This window comes from Poromitra crassiceps, assembly GCF_964638095.1.
Source record: "Poromitra crassiceps genome assembly, chromosome: 17".
Classification (NCBI taxonomy): Eukaryota; Metazoa; Chordata; class Actinopteri; order Beryciformes; family Melamphaidae; genus Poromitra; species Poromitra crassiceps.
Genome location: NC_139635.1, coordinates 27,442,131 through 27,462,231, shown reverse-complemented (window position 1 = coordinate 27,462,231; position 20,101 = coordinate 27,442,131). Strand labels below are relative to the sequence as shown.

The window sequence follows — 20,101 nt, the reverse complement described above, 5'->3', positions numbered from 1 at the left end:
TGGGTTAGAGAATATAAAAGACTTAATCAGAAACACTTTGCATGTGCAATACATATAAAGCAATTTGTCTGTGTGGCATTGATGCAGACATACATGAACAATAGTAACACATTACAAAGATAACAGGACATCAAATAAAGGACCATGTGAGGTCTGAATACAGAATCAATATGCTGAGGGACATTTTTGCTGAGAATGCCCACAGATACACCCACCTGCTCATGCTTGAAGATGTGCTGGTTAATGTAATACTGTAGTTTCTCGTTGGCGTAGTTAATGCAAAACTGCTCAAAACTGTTTGTCTGGAGGTTCTCGAATCCAAACATATCCAGGATGCCGATGGACAAACACTAAAAACAAAAAAGCAAACAAGACACTTAATCACCTCCAGACAGAAATGTGAAGAAGGGATGACAGTAGGGTTGCACAATATTGCCTAAAGTCATAGTTGTTTTCCATTTCTTCTTGGCAGAATAACATGCATGCATGTGGGCGCAGCCATTTCATATAATTCCTTCTTCAGGACATTTGGAGTGGAAACAGCAGATGCTAAGGATTAGCATTCGATCCATTTTAATATAATTAAGAATTTCCTCAAATGGGCGTCCGGGAAGTGTAGCGGTAGATTCCCTGCCTACCAACACGAGGATCGCAGGTTCGCGGCCCTGTGTTTCCTCTGGCTTGGTCGGGCGTCCATACAGGCATGATTGGCTGTGTCTGCGGGTTGGAAGTCGGACTGAGGGTATGTGACATGGTCACTGCACTAGCGCCTCCTCTGGTCGGTCGGGGGCCCTGTTCGGGGCGGAAGGGAACTGGTGGGAATAGCGTGATCCTCCCACGTGCTACGTCCTGCCGGTGAAGCTCCCGGCTGTCAGGTGAAAAGAAGCGGCTGTCAACTGCGCATGTGGCGGAGGAAGCAGCATGGAGCTAGTCTACGGCTCTCCCCAGATCTGCAGAGGGTGGAGCAGCAACCCGGGCAGCAGGGGGAAATTGGCCAAGCACAATTGGGGAGAAAAATGGGGGGGAATCAGTAAAAAAAAATATATATATATATCCTCAAATGTCCAACTTACCATCTCAAAAACTTTACCGTGTGATTTAATAGAAAATAATGACTCTTTCGGTCAATATTGCCTTTTTATAGTAGTTTATAAGTAGTTTTATAATAGTGCAGCCCTAAACAACAGTGTGCGACTTACAGAGACAGACTCCTCCATGTCTCGTCTGTTGAGCAGAGCGTGGTTGATGTGCATGATGATCCAGTCAAATAGAGCGCTGTACAAAGACTTGGCCATGGAGTCTCGCACTGTGGAGGCCTGTACACACACACACACACACACAGCAACATCAACAGCAAATCAAAACTCTAAGTCCAACAACCTTACATGTCATTTGCAATATGCAATACCAAAGCTAAACCCGACTGAGAACTTCTACCTGTTTCAGTGTGTCCACCAGTCGCTCCTTTTTGACCTAGAAAAGGAGAGAAACAGACAAAATAATTCTACAGTACAGGAACATATTATTTACCAAACGGCAATATCAATTTATATTTTAGACAGATGCAGGTGATATTAGATCCCACAGTGTATAATTAGGATACTTCATAATCAGCCATAATGTGTTATGCTTTATACCTTGAGCAGGTCACAGAGTGTGGACAAGATTTCAGCAGGTCCAACCTCCAGGACCTGACCGTCCTCTGACAGTGTGTACGTCACATTACCCAGGTACAGGATGGCAGAGAGGAGGGAGAATATCCTGCAACACACACACATTTAAATACTTTTATTTGGATCCAAAGTAGAGCAAATATTACAGATCCAAACATTTTAGAAGAAGGCCGCAGTACAGTACATTTATATTGAACCAGACACTGATGCATGTACTTGCTTAAGCACAGGAAAAGACATTGCAACAAGATGACTTGTGACTTAAATATAAAGTATGCAAACTGACATATGTAAGCATGTTTAGCACTCAAGGGTATACAAAGCATCGTCTCATGGAGCACGAGTTTGTGGACATGCCCCAGACTCCCAAACACAAGCACAATGAGTTGACAGCTGTAGCCTAGAGTTGTAATATATTCTACCACACACACACACACACACACACACACACACACACACACACACACACACACACACACACACACACACACACGATTGCAGATGTAAATGTACAACATAGAGGTCGCACCAGAATTGAATAGACATGGCTAATTTCAGTGCTGTTTAGACTCTGAAATGATCATTTCATCACTGATACATCTGGCTGATTTTGTGTTTAGGTCATTTCATCTGATTAGCTAGCCATAGGTGTAGATTTGGGGGGAGAGAGAGGGACATGCTCCCCCCAATGTTAGAGGGATGAACTGCCATCCGGCCTCAATTATTTCTGCCTCAGAAGCATGGTCTTTACTGAAGCATATTTACCAGCCCCAACAGCATGTGGCTGGTATTGTTTTCACCTTGTGATTCTGTGCGTCATCATGGCTAAATGTGGCCCTGGAGACACTTGTTGTAGTGGGAACTACCACAGAAGTGGGTTTGAGGACTTTGCCAGGTGTTTATACTGTATGTCTGTCTGTCTGTCTGTCTGTCTGTCTGTCTGTCTGTCTGTCTGTGGAGAGATTTTGCGAGTGCGATAGCGTCAAAACTGTGCAAGATGCAGTCATAAAACTTTACCAGGTGTGTAGTTCACATCAAAATGATGAAGTGAGAGAAAATAGAGTTGCTTTTAGACTACTACTATGCTCATACATGTAGCATGTCAGTGTGAGTCACTGCCCAGGGTTTAACCCAGAGCGCAGCACACCCCAGAAAGGTTGAAGTGAAACTTGGGCTCTTGTAGCTAGCTAACCATACTGCAGTATCTAGTCAGTTAACCATCCCTGTCTTGTTCCAAACACATCTGAATTGTCCACTAGTACACACTGACACATCTCATAGCTGCATGTTCAGGTCAACTGAGCGGACTCTTCCTAAGCTACAACTTGTGCTTTTGAGTTCAGACTAGGAACACAGGATCTATAGTAGCCTGGGTAAACCCATCCCCCACGTGACCTGCTCTCAGACCTGCTCTCAGTCATGCTAGTGACTGGGAACTGAGAGAGCAGGTCACGTGGGGGCTGGGTTTACCTAGGCTAGATCTATAGGGCTAAAGACAATATTATAGTTGACCTAAATCTAGACACAAATCTTCCTTAGCTTAATTGGATCTACACCCACACCACAACAGTTGTTTTCATGTATCTCTCTGATTCTTGCCTAGTTGTTACACATTTAGCCATTATTTGCATCTACTGTAGCCAATTCTCCTCTGGACTTCCATGATGGCATCAGATGCGTTTGCTAGGTAGGAGATTTATCATGCAATCCTGCATGCTTCTAACTGCCTGGAGTCTCCGATTATATTCCTGTTCTCCTTACAATAGTACAAATTACACTGTAGATTAAGTCACATAACAGGTAAACGGCTTCAGTGTGGCTATTCACCAAGGGAAACTGAACAGGTGAGAAACTATGGAGCCCTCAGGCAGTCAGGCGCTTGCTGACATGCTTGCTGCATTTTTATCCTGCTTGACTTGACAAGCTCTGACCTGCTACTGTCACCACTGGAGAGAGGAGAAACTTTTGGATGGCATTCAGATGCGTTTACATTGCTTTGTGAAATTATACACACTTTTTTAGGAAGGGGTAATGACACAGCTAATATAGCACTGTGCAATGGACACTGTCTCATTGAGAAATGGTGTGAAATGTTACTGGGTGATGCAGATAATATCAGGCATGGGTCAAATAGTTCTGCAATTCTTCTTCGTCTGCTTTTTTGGGTGGAGTTTCCCACATCCACCTCTTATTTCCTGCGATTGCCTTACCTTTGTGGCACTTACCGTACTACAAACCCCACTCCAACTACATTCAAATAATTGCTAATTATTATTTACAAATGCTGTTTGACCCAAGTCAGACATACAGTACTGGACATGGCCAAGTAACATTTCTTAAAGAGACAGTGTTTACATGCATGTTGTTGTTGACGTTTCCTAAGTAGTATGAAGAGGTCACACCACTATTTGACTCAGGCCTGCAGCATTTCAGCTTTATTTTCCATCATTAAAGCCATACGCACTGCTTCTTGGTGGGAGCCAGGAAGCCAACCATCTCCATAGCTTGATGGAGCCTCTTGTACGCCTGCCTAAGTTTCTCCTCGTCTTCTAAATGGAAGTCTTCCTGTAGAATGGGCAAAAGGAGATGAGAGATGGAGAGAGAGAGAGAGGGTAGATACAGTATTATCTAGCATGGCTGCAGGTTGATGATGTAATGTAATGTAAACTCTCCATAAAATATCAATAATGTGGAAATGGATTTATTGAAACTATATTCTGAGGAGAAGCCTATGTGTTAAATGCAGTGTCAGTGTAGTTTATGTGAGTGGTGGTCTTATTAATGCATACTGTAGTCTTGCATTTTCTCACAATCTTGCTTAGGGTTTGGGAAATACCTAGCTCTTTTTCTTTCAGTTAGTGCTTCTTGGTAACCTGATGCGCCAGATGGTTTTTTACACAGAACCATCTGCGTCCTTGGTTTGTTATAGAGAGCCAAAGTGGAACGTCAATTCCTGCTTCAGCACTGTACCAGAGATTTTCATCCACCATTTATTTTCCCATAGACATTTCGTAAAATGCTTATAAAAAGAGTTCTACTAGTTCAAATCAAACGGTACAAACAGGGGAGATCGCATAACATTTCACTCAGATCAAAACGTTAAAAAAAATGCGGGTTTGAAGAAAATATTTTTTCAATGTTGTTTTTTGAAGTTTTGGTCCGAGTGAAATGTTCTATGGTCTCTCCCGATTATAGCATTAGCTGAACCGTTTGGTTTGAACCAATACAACTCTTTTTATAAGCATTTTACGAAATGTCTATGGGAAAATAAATGGCGAATGAAAATCTCTGGTACAGTGCTGAAGCAGGAAGTGACGTTCACTTTGCCTCTCTATTAAAATATAGATGTCAGTTTTAGACATGTCATGCTCATCATGACTCAAGTTTGTGCTGACATCATATTACAGACATGACAGCTCACAGAAGCTGTGTTTACAGGAGTTAGTTCAAGGGAGAGATACAGCAAGTGAGCATGTCTGCTAACAGGTTCCCGTATTATACAAGCGAGTTAAAAATCACAAGAGATATTTATGTCATATCGTGTGTACAGGTGAAATGACTTTGCATCATATCCTGTGTACAGGTGAAATGACTTTGCATCATATAGTTGACAAAGGGAATATGCCTGAGCAGCTGTGCAGTGTGAGGACGGAGGGTACCTGCTTGAGGTAGAGGTAATCTTGTGGCTGTAACAGCTGAAACTCCTTCCGCTCCTCCTTGGACGCTCCCACCAGCAGATAGTAGAACACGTGGTAGTTCCTGGGGGTCAGAGAGGTCGCGGAGAGACAACCAGCCAATCAGGGCACACGTGAGTTTTATTTTAGCCTTTGTTCGCTCAATATTTCACTGCATAAGGTGCAGTAAAGTTGAGTAGATCACATTGACCCTCCTCCCAACCACATGTTTTGACTGTGGTTTCCTTTTACCTGGTAATGCAAAGGTCATATATAATGGGGGGTCAGAGTACAAACCAGTGATACAAATGTGAACAAAGTTACAAACAACATGAGAATATGAAAATATATCATCCCAGCTTTTAAATTAAAATGGAAATGACTAATCCTTCTATGAGGATTTCAGACACCAAATGACTATAAAGCCTCTATATCTTGAAGTGTCAAGGGTTAGGAATTCCTTCTTCTCCTTCATACCTCTCATTCTTATCTCTGAACACCAGGCGACACTTTTCTAGCAAATACTTCTCAATAACGGCCCTGCAAGAGAAAACAAAAACAAGGAGGTGGTCAACAAATTTGATAGTCAAATCACAAAAGAAATTTGTCAAATTGTCAAAATGTTCCAGAAATAACCATGAGGTAAAAGAGTTGAGCACAATGAGCAGTCAGCTGTCATAGTATGTACAAAGTCAGCCACTGTTAAAGGAACAGTTCACCCAAAAATGAAAATTATTTCTGTCATCATCTACTCACTATCATGCCAGTTGAAACACAGGCAAAGTTTGTCCATATAACACACAGGGATGTTGCCAGCACAACTCAAGAGAAAAATTCAAAACAGTCACGTTTGTTTCTCTATTAATCTGATGACACAATTTTCATTTTTGGGTGAACTGTTCCTTTAATTTGACCGAGTTCACTTTGGGCTGCTGACTCAATAATGTAAACATGGTTACAAATCAATCAATCAAAAGAAATCAAGGAGCCCTTGCTGCAGAACTCTTGATTCACTCAAACAGCCTGCTCTTCCCCCAGGTGTAGCACTCCAGTGAGGTTAGGTAGGTACTCCAAGTATGAACTTATGTTTGAACCTATGTTTTTTTTTACTGCTCTTACTTTGGTCTTATTTCTCTTACCTCTTAATCCTATTTTTTAATGGTTTATTCTTTTACTTTTTTATTCTTTTATCTAATCCGCTGCCGATTTTTATTTTTATGATTTTTATGGTTTTATGGTTTTATTGCTTATTTTATTCTTCCCTTACTAAGGGATTTAATGATTTAAACATACTGTGCAATAGGGCTGTGCAATCATGTGCCTTAGCTGGCACTCTTCCTGTGTTTTAGTGCAATGCTGTGACTGTGACCGTGTCTGTTCTGTGTTACTGTGTCTGTTACACCTATGTTGGTACAAGCACTTTTGCCCAAGACAAATTTCCCTCCTGGGACAACAAAGTTTATCTCATCATCATCTCATGATTCTGTTTGCTGTGCTGCCAGTAGTTGTAAACTGGGCCGTCCTCTACAAGAGGAGGTTAGTGAGGAGAATAAAACCCGGTGCCTCACCCTCTCATCACACCACTCTCCAGATAGTTGAGCTGGATGAACCTCCCAAAGCGACTGGAGTTGTTGTTCTCTGCAGTCTTAGCGTTGCCAAAGGCCTGTTTAAAACATAGGAACATTCGTTTACAATAGAATAAACACATGTGTAGGCGAGTTACATATGCACACATAGTTGGCACACAGAACTAACAAACTGTAAATATTTAGCTGGGGACTTAACAGGTGACTATCAAATAAATTACTTTGAGTGGTGCAGGCAGCCTATGTCTTTTGTCTGCCAGAGAATCCAGCGAGGGCAACGTTTGCCTAAGCAACCTTATGTAAGGCCAAGAATTAAATCAACCTGCAGTCTGACTCACTAAACTCATTATTTCATCCAAGTACAGGAACCGTCATGTGTTAGCCACAAAATCTTCACTTCGTCATTCTCGTTATGAATCGGTTACAAGATAAACACAACGGACCAGGCAGAGATATATATAGCACACCTAAACTCAGTTTTAGCACGTTTTGATTTGCACAATAAGAGTTGATCCACCTTTTTAGTACCACTCCTTTTTAGATAAATATTTGTAAATGTAAATTCACTATATGCGTTTTAGTAGGTACAGTAGTATCAAACTGATGTGAGGATACAGTCGTTAAGGGAAAAACAGCATCAAATCAATCATGCTTTTCTGAAAATATAATTGTTTTTGTATCAATTATATTGGTGGTTGTTTGCCTTGCCTCACCAACTGGAGGTCATACTGTAATTGACCTACCTACCATCAACATCATGTTAACCCTCCTGCATCACTGACATATTTCGCTCCTCCTTGCCTATCCCACAATACAATGCATTCTCTGTGCTTCCAAATAGACAGGAACTAAGAGCTAAGCTGATGTTTCCTGGCTTTGCCCTGTGAGATGAGGAATGTAATCAAACAAGGAGACTTTTATAAGAACATAGCTGAGTGGTTACAAGCAAGCAAGTGCAGCCATTTGTTCCTTTCGCTATGAGGCTCCTGAATGAACACAGTGGAGTTGGGCCTGACTCTTCCTTTTACTGTCACTTACAGTACAGTAGTATTATTTAATGTTTATTATGAATGGATTTCTGCTCCGTTTATGCAAGTAGTAACCTGATTGTTCTTTGTTCCATGTATTGTATTACTGTACTTGTGGTGTTTGATAAATATATCAATACATTTCCCACTGCGGGATCAATAAAGAACTACGAGTCCACTACTACCACAACTACTAAGTACTCACTACCCACTGAGTGAGCACTAGAGGTCATTTCAACGTTGCGTCAATGCTTCAGCTCACATATCGCCCAGGATCTTTTTGGCAATGTATAGCCCAGTTTTAGAGTAAGCAGTAAAAACATGATCACATATGCCATGCATAAATAGCTGTAACTAACAATCCAAAATATGTACCACTGAAGTACATATGTACAAGACGTCGCTTTATTTTGTCATATACAGTATCCCAGAAGACGTAGCCTATGATGTAGATGTCTACTAAAACCCTTTTAAACCCTATGCAGCCTAATTTTAATCTAAATATATATTACCATTTTGATGTCTTTTAAATGGATAATAATAAAAGTGCTCAGTACTACTACTACTACTACTACTACTACTACTACTACTACAACAATCATTGGTCCTATGGGAAATATACCAGCTGCCAGGAAGGAAAAGTGAAACCTTACGCTCGGTCCCCAGGAGTGTTTGCTGTTATTGTGAAACATACTGGAGACGGTTACTAAGATTCACCATTCACAACAACAGACTCCACCCAGGCAATTTGATTGGGTAAGGTGAAGCATACTGGAGGATTATGAGTGCTCAAGAGTTGCTCCTGAAGACTGACTTTGGATCAGCTTCTACTTCCCAAAGCCTAGTCTGACTCAGTGGAAGCAGGCTGCGAGGATCAGCTCTGCCACTGCCTCCGACCATTTCAGTCAGAGCGGAAGGCAAATCCCTTTCCGCTTCCTGCGTGTCCGCTCTCAAATGCATCTGCCGCTGTGAAACAACAACAACAACAACGCTAGCTTGCAAGCTAGCTACATGCTGAAAATGGCAAGTTTTGACAGAGATTTGAATTGTGCAATAAAGCAGGCCTGCTTGGTACTTTCGGTGGATCATGGCTGTAGAGATAACAGAGCATTTCCCCCTGCTATACCAGAGTGAGAGTAAGAGGAGCCAGACTCTCTCCTGTGCTGGTACAGCGAAAAAAGAGATAGTCTGGGAAGCGAGACGACCCAAAGCCTAACCTTTCCAAACAGTTAAAAAAAGAAGCGTGTGGAGGCTTGGTGCTCCTGTACAGGAGGGACTTGTTCCAACAGGCCCAGGCAATGCAGGCAGGCCTGCATGCTGCACTCTGCCCATGGCTGACAGGTACAGCGTCAGCGTGGAGTACCTGGAATGCTTCTCCCCAGCCCACGTTTATGAACACAGTGAGGGATTTCTCAAACATGGCTTCCATTTTCTACCACATGGATATAATTTATGTGATGGAGTTGAACGGGGAAGATCGAGATGAAAGAACCGTGGAGAGAAAAATTGGAGCGAGACTGTTGCAGGGCAGGAACTGGAAGAGGCATAGAGAAGTATCAAGAGAAGTATTTTTTAAGGGGGGGTAGAGACAGAGACTTCATAGTGAGACTCCATACATCTTTATGTGCCACAACCTAAGAGGTAATGAGCAAAGGAAAGGACATAACAAAACAAAAAAGGGAGCAAGTGAGCAATCTCTGTCTGTCTGTTCTCTGTTTCCCGTTTCAATTTTTGTCCCACTGATGATGTCATATGGATGCATTGTGACATCTCTGATGATGTCATTACCTAAGAAAAAAATCCGTCTTCGTTAGGTGACCCGCAGGGGTGCACTTTTTTTTATTTTTTGCAATCTTCGAAACGTAAAACAGAAACAACAACAAAAGGCTCAGACAGAGAAAGAAAAAACAAACAAACATAATTCACATTCCAATACTACAGCTTGGCACTACCAGCCACGTAATGTCCCCATGTGCCTGCAAGGGATGTGCGTGGGATCCCACGCAAGGGTCCATGAGAAGTCAGTTATGCGAGTCACGTATCGCTATTAACCTCATCCAAATAGGCCAGAAATGGGTCCCAGATAACCAAGAACTTCCCAAGAGAATTTGTCCTCAAAAACCAGAGCCTCTCCATACGTATAACCAAGATCATGTCCGTCAGCCACAGCTGAAAAGAAGGTGTAGAGGGAGACTTCCACTCCCTCAGAATGAGTCTCTTGGCGACGGTCGTTCCCTGCATCAGAGACTGTTGCACAGCCGTAGGGAGGAGCAGAGAGGATTCCGAGCAGCCGAAGATGGCGAGTTCCGCCTCCGGCTGAAGGGTTGTTCTATAGGCCTTAGAGTACCAGTCAAATATTTTGGCCCAAAAACCAGATAATGAAGCACAAAACCAAAAAGCATGGGACAATGTACCCTCTAACACCTGACACCTATCACATAGTGGTGAGACAGAAGGGTAGGTCTTGTGCAATCTAGACTTGGAATAATGGAGATGGTGAATGACTTTAAATTGGATCAGCTGGTGTCTGCTATTAATTGAGCAGAGTTGGACCACAGATAGACTCCTGTCCCAAATAACTTCAGACAATTCAACACCAAGTTCATCCTGCCATGCCTCTTTAATCCTCTCAGTGGGGGCTCAGGGGTGCTCTTTAAACTTCCTGAAAGATTTAGCATGATCGCAGGTAAAATGGCTAATCATCATTATTATTATTAATTATACAATTACTGATTAACACCAAAGCTTTCAAATATTGAACTTGGGGGAGGGGAGGGGAGGGAGAGAGAGAGAAAGAGAGAAGAAGGAAGTAGGTGATTTATACGTTGTTATACGTTGCTGGTTTGCCAGCTGACCTGGCTGAGCCTGTTCTGACACGTTCCTGTTTCTCCCCTCTTCCTGGAGTTCCCTTCAAGCCAACACCCTGCACATTCCCCCAGCAGAGCTCAGCCTCCTCCTCCAACATCCACCTCTCTCACAACAACCGCCCGGCCCAACACCCTGCACATTCCCCCAGCAGAGCTCAGCCTCCTCATGCAACATCCACCTCTCTCACAACACCCCCCCAACACCCTGCACATTCCCCCAGTAGAGCTCAGCCTCCTCATCCAACACCCACCTCTCTCACAACACCCCCCCCCAACACCCTGCACATTCCCCCAGCAGAGCTCAGCCTCCTCATCCAACATCCACCTCTCTCACAACACCCTGCACATTCCCCCAGCAGAGCTCAGCCTCCTCATCCAACATCCACCTCTCTCACAACACCCCCCAACACCCTGCACATTCCCCCAGCAGAGCTCAGCCTCCTCATCCAACATCCACCTCTCTCACAACACCCCCCCAACACCCTGCACATTCCCCCAGCAGAGCTCAGCCTCCTCCTCCAACATCCACCTCTCTCACAACACCCTGCACATTCCCCCAGCAGAGCTCAGCCTCCTCATCCAACATCCACCTCTCTCACAACACCCCCCCAACACCCTGCACATTCCCCCAGCAGAGCTCAGCCTCCTCATCCAACATCCACCTCTCTCACAACACCCCCCCAACACCCTGCACATTCCCCCAGCAGAGCTCAGCCTCCTCCTCCAACATCCACCTCTCTCACAACACCCTGCACATTCCCCCAGCAGAGCTCAGCCTCCTCATCCAACATCCACCTCTCTCACAACACCCCCCAACACCCTGCACATTCCCCCAGCAGAGCTCAGCCTCCTCATCCAACATCCACCTCTCTCACAACACCCCCCCAACACCCTGCACATTCCCCCAGCAGAGCTCAGCCTCCTCATCCAACATCCACCTCTCTCACAACACCCCCCCCAACACCCTGCACATTCCCCCAGCAGAGCTCAGCCTCCTCCTCCAACATCCACCTCTCTCACAACAACCACCCAGTCAGTCAAACAGCCCTTCGTAGCAAGGTGCCATCATCTGCCTTGCATCTGCCTGTACTCTTTCCCCCCGGTTTTCCAGACTTTGATATCTCTGCCACAAACAACCATCTTAAATCTGAGCATGGGTCAGCGAGAGGTTTTTTGGATTTTTTTGGTTAAAGAGATCAAAAGTGTGCGTCACTTGTTCCCATACTGAGGTCTAGTAGAGATATCATTCAAACAAAGATGCCAGAAAAATCACGCCACTCTCATTTCAGATTCTTCTTTTTTTTAAGGAACATAAGGTATGACTCATGTTGAACACTGATTGGATTTCCCATGCTAGCGAAAGTAACATTGCAATGAGGCCAAATTGCAGAACCATAAAAACCCCAAACAAAAGATTAACACATCAATTAATCCCCATTATTACTGCAGGAATCTGGTCCCTGTTTCTTGGCTTTCTCTACCACGTTCACATCCAGTTGCTGTGTAAACACTCTGCTATCCACCAGATGCATAGTGTCTTCTCGGCTAAACCCCAGGCTAAATGCTGTGGCACGACATCTTAATCTTCAGCAAGCTCATTTCCTTTTCATCCAATTAAAAATAAATCAAATCAAACTAAGCCACTCCCACCCTCGTCTAGCTATGCAAATCTCGGCCACTTTGATCACCAATGAGGGAAGAGCAAGAGAACAGAAAGGGCTGGGGAAAATCTGCAGAGGGCTAAAATAGCTGTTGATTATTTCAAGGGGAAAACTCGTCAGACTTGTTCAGAGATTCAGAAAGAATCCATACTTAACAACAACAGTCTAAGGAAGGGCCGGTCCTGCGGGGAGGGGTGTGTGATCCGAGTGGGCCACAGGATTTCGTGTAAAAGGTTAGCTGCACTACTGAGAGATAGATCGAGCATTTGCACTTTCATTTAGAGTAAAAACTGAAGTACAACCTAAATCTGTTACAGACCTATCTACAGTATTTCAATGTATGATATAACAGGACAGTTTTACACAGGGTAGAGCCCCAAGCAATACGGTCAACAACAACATGCATGAAACAAGTCCCACCGTTTCATAATACTAAATGCATTATGTATGACGTGACTCCAACTAATAGAATACCCTGTGTCCCACTTACTGGCCCGCGCTCAGAAAACAGGCATGTGGAACAAGGCTGTGTGGGTGTTTTCAGAAAACACTGTAATTTCCCCAAGAACTTGAGAAGACTGGTATTTCCCTCAGAATGTGCTGCTGGCCTATTTAATGGCCAGGTAGCATTGAAAGAGACTTGTTTTCAGCCTTCTGTAAAGGTACATGTGTTGTGTCCCTGTTACTCATTGACACACCTAGCCATGCATTGATGGGAAAGGCAAACAAACAGCCAAGGCCCTCTGACTTGATGAGTGAGAGTGAAGCTGAAGTTATGTTAGCATGGCAAGAAAATAGAAAGTGTTGTGGATCCCCGGCTAATATACATTTCCCCTTGGTCCTGTTTGATTTAAGAAAAATGTATCTGATCATACGCTGTATATAGATTTAAATAATTTATACGTCAATATAAGTCTTCAAAACTGTTGCCCCCTGCTGAAAAAGGAACTGAACTTTTATGTGGAAAAGTGTCAGTGTCTTGCTAGGGCTGGGTATTGGCAAGGACCTCACGATACGATACGTATCACGATACAGTACATGGGTCGCGATACGATTGTATCACGATACATTGCGATACAATACATATTGCGATATATTGCAATACTCTACATAATTTACTGAAAATTTAAAAATAGAGCTAAAAATACAACACGTTGTGTGCCACCCAGGTAGTGTAATAATATGTACATCGCTTTATATTGACAACTTAGTGGACAAATTTAGTCAAAACTACTGAGTGTTGAGTGTCTTACTGAACGCACTGAAATAAAAAGTATCCTTAATGTGTCACTGAACACACGGCTGTTCAAAAAAGTCAATATGGCGATATATCACAATATCTTTCTGAAATATCGATACAGTATTGTGGAAAAAAGTATCACGATATATTGCCGTATCGATTTTATTGCACAGCCCTAGTCCTTGCCAATGGCGCTTCATTGTGATAACGGATCATTCGTCAGTGTTCATTTAGTAGGAGGACCTTCCCATTCCCGCTTTTTTTGACTCTGAAGAAGACGCAGTGCGCGTCGAAACGTCAGTTTTGTACCTTTATTAAATTTATTTAAGTGACTTCGTGTGCTCCAGCTCACTCATTGGGTTAGTCCTTTTGGAAGTGGCCCATTGACCTGTTTACATTGTTTTGTCCTGTTCTGAGAGCACCGACCTCCCTCTGTGGAGGGGTTGAAGCACAGGAGATTCCTTCTACAGACCTTCCCATTGAGTTCAGTGAGAAAATTAGTCAAGCGAATAAGTAGCATATCTACTGTATATTAGAAGCAAACAGTAATCTTAACCTCTGTTCTGGAGCTTCTGGTATTTTTCAGCCTGGACACTGCAGGATGGAACATTTCTTGTTATTATTTCAATCGGGAATGTTATGCTGAATCGTGTTTTGGGCATTCCATTGCAGTGCATGACTGGTACTGTTTTCACCTAGTGAGTGAGTGAGTGTGTGAGTGTGTGAGTGTGTGTGTGTGTGTGTGTGTGTGTGTGTGTGTGTGTGTGTGTGTGTGTGTGTGTGTGTGTGTGTGTGTGTGTGTGTGTGTGTGTGTGTGTGTGTGTGTCATCATGGCAAAATGTGATCCTGGAGACACCTGTAACAGGAAGTACCATAGAAGCTGTTTTGAGTACTTTGCTAGGTGCTGTCTGTCTGCGATAGCATCACAACCATGCAAGATGCAATCATGAAACTTTACGCATGTAGTTAAGATCACAATGAAAGCAGAGTTCAAAAAGGGGTGTGGTCAGAGCAAGGGGGCCTGAAGTAAGGGGTTAGGAAGCAAGGATACACCCCTGGTCCGCATTCATTTTAGGTTGAGGGAATCAAGGCTGGTGTGATCCCATTTCAAGATGGTCTCTAGTTTGTGGATATTGTTGACAAATTTGATGATTTTATTGCAGGAGGTGCAAACAGTAATGCTGAATATGCATTTCCTGTAGATGTGGGTACTGTTGTTGCCACTTCATCTATCATGTGGTTTTGTTTTTCTGTAACTCTTAGCTGATGAGTAGGTAAGATAATAAGCTGGCAGTGGCAGAGCACGGTAATAATTCTCTAGCTCAAACATGAGAGGATTGGTTTTGTTACCTAGCGTAGGTACACAAAACACTTGACTTGATCTTTCATTCAAACAGATCAGACCAGGTCAATCCAAGTGGAAGCCATGTCCTCTCACCTGTTAGATCTAATTCAGCCATGCCTTCATGTAGCTGTATGTGGAGAGGATTTAAGATTTGAGTCAACTGATAAATATGCAACTCACTGACTGCGTTTACATGGACTTGAGTATCCCGGTTATGAGGCTTATCCTGGTTTTGATCATATTCGGGATATGGCGTTTACATGGAAGAGAGAGAAAGCAGGTTACTCATATCCCTGTATACATGATAAGTAGTAGTATCCTGGTTACTGATCACTGCATGCTATTTGCGCAGGCGCCTGTGATCATTACAATACAAACCAGGGTCATTATTATTATTATTTGCTTATATTGGGTGCGTGTGACGTGACGTCATTCACCTTTTTTGGGCAAAGACGTGGGATTCCCTTGGATTCCGTCTTCATGGTGGAGTGTCCCTGTTTGCACGCAGCGCGCGGCTTTGGCTTTAATTTGAGTCACAACACCATCGTCCTGTAGTCTGTATACTACAGACTTGAATAGGGCAGCATTTTGATGCTTTCTCCTATCTAAGCTGCCAAGCATTTAATTATTTCATCACCGAAATACAAAACTCGGCAAAACTCTTTCCTCATCGCTTCAGAAGTGAGACTTTTAAGTCGAATTGCACTGACATTTGCGCGTGAGTATTTCCAGGTAAAACGATTAGGTATGTGCGGGACCTACAGCAGCGAGGTTAGAGAGGAAAATGCCTGGAGTCTGACGGCGGTATGATGAGGAAGTAGCCTAATCGTGCGGCACTTCTATACTTTATACTGGACGAAATTCCGATAGTGAAACGGGTCATTTTGCGCAAGCTGTGTTGTGTACGGTAGCCCCTCGCGTTGGAGGGTGTTCACGGTGTGTTTCGCGTTGTTTGGTCATGAAATGGAGGGGGGGGGGGGGGGGGGGGAATGCCTGCAAGTCTGCTGCCTTTTGGAGATGAACTGAACTGAAGCCGCGCCTGCGCAGGAAGTCTGCTGCGGTCAGAAAGCAGGATAAGGTGTATACATGCAACAGTATCCCGGGTTCTTTCGGAGTACTCCACCTCGCATAACCGGCTTTCTCAAAACCGGGATAAGGGCTTATCCAGCTTTCTGAAACCGGGATATGATGTTTACATGCGCAAACACAAAAACGGGATACTCCAAAACCCCGACAGTAACCGGGATACTCAAGTCCATGTAAACGCAGTCACTGTCAGGAAGGCAAGCCTGATATCGTGTACAATCAGTATCTGACACTCATCATGACCAGCGACCAGGAAATCAATCTATGTTTTTCACACAACAGAGATATGATACATACAACCTTGAAAAACTCATTATGTCTAGTCTACTTCTGCTGGTATGCGACTGTGACGTTGGCGTCAGTGTGGTTCTTAATCTTAACCCTGGTCTTCAGGACACAGAGTGCTGATGGGTTTCTATCATAACAGCTATTTTTTCCAGATAATTTTATTTGCATTCTGGCCTTTTTAAAGACTGTTCTAAAGTCGATAGAGATAGGAAAAGACTGGGAGAGAGGGGCACGACATGTGTCAAAGGTCCTGGGCCAGATTCAAACTCAGGACTGTGCGTTTATATCAGGACTCCGCGTTGACATGGTACACGCCTTAGATCACAGTCACCAGGTGGATGCCCTCCTACCAGCTATGTACAGTAGTTACTGACGTTCATTGCATTCACCTTGCATCCTAGGTGTAAATCAGACCATAATTGGATGGTTTGAATGTAAACCAGAACTGAGATTGAGAAGCGATTGGGGGGGCAAGAGTCTACAGGTTAGAATGCTCTCGGCATGGTACATGGTTGAAAAGTGCTGGTTTAGGGGCAGCTGACCCACTCTACATCGGGGACTTACCTCCAGTACCAGGCCGGCCCCCAGAATGGTCCGCTCCACCCCCGCGGTGGTGTACCTCTTCTGGCTGAGGGCGGTCAGGCAGTGGATCAGATAGCTGGTGCTCTCCGTCTTCCCTGAGCCGCTCTCCCCAGAAATCATGACACACTGGTTGACCTGCTTGTTCAGCATGGCGCGGTACGCCACGTCCGCCATCGCGAATATATGAGGACTCAGCTTGCCCAGCGGTTGGTTCTCATACATCTTGACATACTTGGGGTTGTAGTAAACGGGCATTAACTTATAGGGGTTGACGGCGATGAGGATGCCGCTGGCGTAGGTGTAGATTTTGTGTTTGTAGAAGCGCCGGCGTAAAGCCTCCAGAATACTCTCCTCAGTCAAATTGGGGAGGCTGCAGAGGTCATCGTAGTCCTCTCCGCCGGCTTCCCCCACCTGGGGGCCTCCGTCTTGGGTCTGCTGGTGTAAGATGAAGTGATACCCCTGGCTCTGTGGCTGCTGCTCCCGGGCCTCCGGGGGCCACAGGAAGACCCGCTCCATGGGACGGTCCCCGGCTTCCAGCGCCCGTTCCTCCCCTCCACTCTCCCTCAGCTCCAGCAGACTGTACACCCGGCTCGCATCCAGACCCAGAGCGGCCACTGCCCTCTGGATGACCTCCACCGCCGTGTCCCCGGCACTGACCTGCAGGGCGCAGGGAGAGGCCGCCTCCCGGGACGGCCTGGGGTAGATGTGTAGAACGTGGGCCTCTCCATCCTGACCATCCGTAGTGCTCATCCTGACACACAGAGGCAGGCTTCAGCATGCCTCGCTGCCCCCAACTCTACCAGCATACACTGCAGAGAAACACAGGGAGGCATGGGAGACAAGAGGAAGTGATATTTCAAAAGTACAAACTGTTCTAAATCAGTGGTTCTCAACATGGGGTCTGGGGACCGCCAGTCTCCTTGACGGGGTTCCCAGCAAACTGTTGAATTGTTCAACTTCAGCACATTTCATTTATCAGAAGTTAATACAGAATGTAGACGAATGACTGTTTCGATCATAGTTTGTCTGTTATCGCTCTACCTGCAGATAGTCATGGAGTTCTGAACAAAATCATATCTGACAAATTAAATCAGAAGGGTCACGCCCATTGAAACTGAGGGGGCAACACACAAATTTCGCCCCCTGAGAATTTTGGCTTGCATGACGCCCCTGGATTAGATCTCATCAGAGGGGTGTCTGACTGTGGGTCTAATGTGGATTGAGTTGAGTTGATGTGAAAAAGGTTGAAAATCACGGTCCTAAATCATGCTTTTGTAACATTACATTTCAAACAATACTTTCCATTGTATCATTATTATTATTATTATTACATTTGGCTATGTACTCATATAACCTATGCCAAACCTTCGTGTACACTACTTGTCCAACAACAAGCAAGGAAGGTACTGAAGAGAACAATGTAAAGACAAAAACATACAGACAATCCGGGTTTACGCCCTGCAGGTGACATGAAACAGTAAGAAGTGTCAAACTAGTATCACACACGACTAGACGGTCAGAAATAAGCCTCACCTTTCCAAGAAGAGCACTCACTTCATTTCAGAAAATAAAAAAACATTGTTGACAGCAACGAGCAAGATCTCCGCACCCGGTTCTCCACTTATCCAACTTGAGGAGGGGAGAGGATAGGAGGGGGGACAGAAAGGGAAAAGAAGAAGAAAATGTTCCTCCACCTGCGCTTCCAACACGGTGAGCAAAAGAAAACTGCTTGTTCCAAGTTTTAAGTTGTGCAAAAGTAATTTCCCCAACGGTTCGTCAACGTTATTGCTTTTATAAACCAGTTATTTAAAAGAAAATGCCTTATTGAGATCTCCTCGTCGTCCTGGTCGGATAGTTGGTAACGCTACTTCCTACATTTCTCTCCACACGCGCGCTCGTCGATGAGGTGGAAAATGTGGATGGGTTCCCTTCAGCCTTCAATCGCTGCCCCTGAAAGATTTCAGAGATAAACCTTCAAAGCCAACGCCGACTAACTTTATAATAATACGGTTAGACTTTCGCATTCCCGAAAGGGATAGCTGATATAGTGCCACAGGCTGTCAGCAAAACGTAGGCTATATTATAATTTTGTCTGTGTCGTGAGCAAGTTAATTGACCTCATCATTATGACTGGGAAGTTGTGAGGGATGAGCGGCCCCTAGTGGATTGTCAAAGTATTACAACACAATTACTGTACACGCCTAAACTAAACTCGTGATGAAAACTCACTACCGGTATATATTCCTATACTGCAACAAGGACTTGAAGTGTGGTACTCAATCGTGAGTTTCTGACTGTATATTGTTTGGCCTTCTATGGTAGGCTATGACATAATATTCCCATAATATTCTTATATGATATTCAACTTGTGGTTTGCTGTGATATTTGTAGAGTAGGCCTAGCCTAGGTCAGGAGGGTCCACAATATACAGTAATGCCTAACTTACCCCTATGCAGTATTACTAGTAGAGTAGAATTTTTCTCCTTTTGTACTGTCTCAGATTATACAGTAGGTCAGAATCAGAAGTGTCATGCCCATTGCAAAATTCATGGCGGTCATTTAGTAGTAGAGCATCAATCCCCTTTTCAAACATGTGAAAATGAAATGCTGTTAGTTATTATAGGCATAGTTTTTGCATAGCAAGTTAGTTGGCTACTTGTACCATGCAGCTAAAGTTAGCAGTGTAATGTTAGCCAGAGCTTTTATGGCAGTGAGCTGTTTGTTTTGACCACCACTATCACATGTTATACTGTAGTTAGCAAACACTGAATTCCATTTGATGTCTCCAGGTCAAGATGCAGTTCTTTAAAATAATTAGCATTTTGGATATAGTCTTTTTATGTGAATAACATTTTGGATGAAGCAAGATTTTGCTATATTTCAAGAAAAGTGGCAGCAGTGTAAAAGCTATAGTGTAGAAGTGAGTGACTAAGCTAAATAACCACAAAAGCACAAATAATTGACCAAAATCTCTAAATAAATATACAGTATTTACCATAATGAGAAAAGGAGCAAAATATAGATGGTTATTGGTTACAACTGAATAATGACATCACAACAGTCTAATCCTA

The 20,101-nt window shown here is 43.9% G+C and overlaps 1 protein-coding gene across 6 annotated transcripts in view; it reads right to left on the bottom strand.

Moving 5' to 3' along the window:
* Nucleotides 1-19,004, bottom strand: part of LOC310791778 (myosin IXb) — a 41,315-nt gene extending 22,311 nt beyond the window's left edge. For all 6 annotated transcript variants that reach the window (XM_083653436.1, XM_083653437.1, XM_083653438.1 and 3 more), the window contains exons 1-10: nucleotides 18,564-19,004; nucleotides 17,013-17,839; nucleotides 6,916-7,010; nucleotides 5,825-5,887; nucleotides 5,333-5,432; nucleotides 4,138-4,238; nucleotides 1,638-1,761; nucleotides 1,438-1,473; nucleotides 1,200-1,316; nucleotides 216-350 (exon numbers count right to left, since the gene is read on the bottom strand). In XM_083653436.1, the coding sequence (XP_083509562.1) occupies nucleotides 216-350; nucleotides 1,200-1,316; nucleotides 1,438-1,473; nucleotides 1,638-1,761; nucleotides 4,138-4,238; nucleotides 5,333-5,432; nucleotides 5,825-5,887; nucleotides 6,916-7,010; nucleotides 17,013-17,780 (1,539 nt within the window). In that variant the 5' untranslated portion in view covers nucleotides 17,781-17,839; nucleotides 18,564-19,004. The remainder of the gene's footprint in view (nucleotides 1-215; nucleotides 351-1,199; nucleotides 1,317-1,437; nucleotides 1,474-1,637; nucleotides 1,762-4,137; nucleotides 4,239-5,332; nucleotides 5,433-5,824; nucleotides 5,888-6,915; nucleotides 7,011-17,012; nucleotides 17,840-18,563) is intronic.
* Between the last annotated feature and the right edge of the window lie 1,097 nt (nucleotides 19,005-20,101).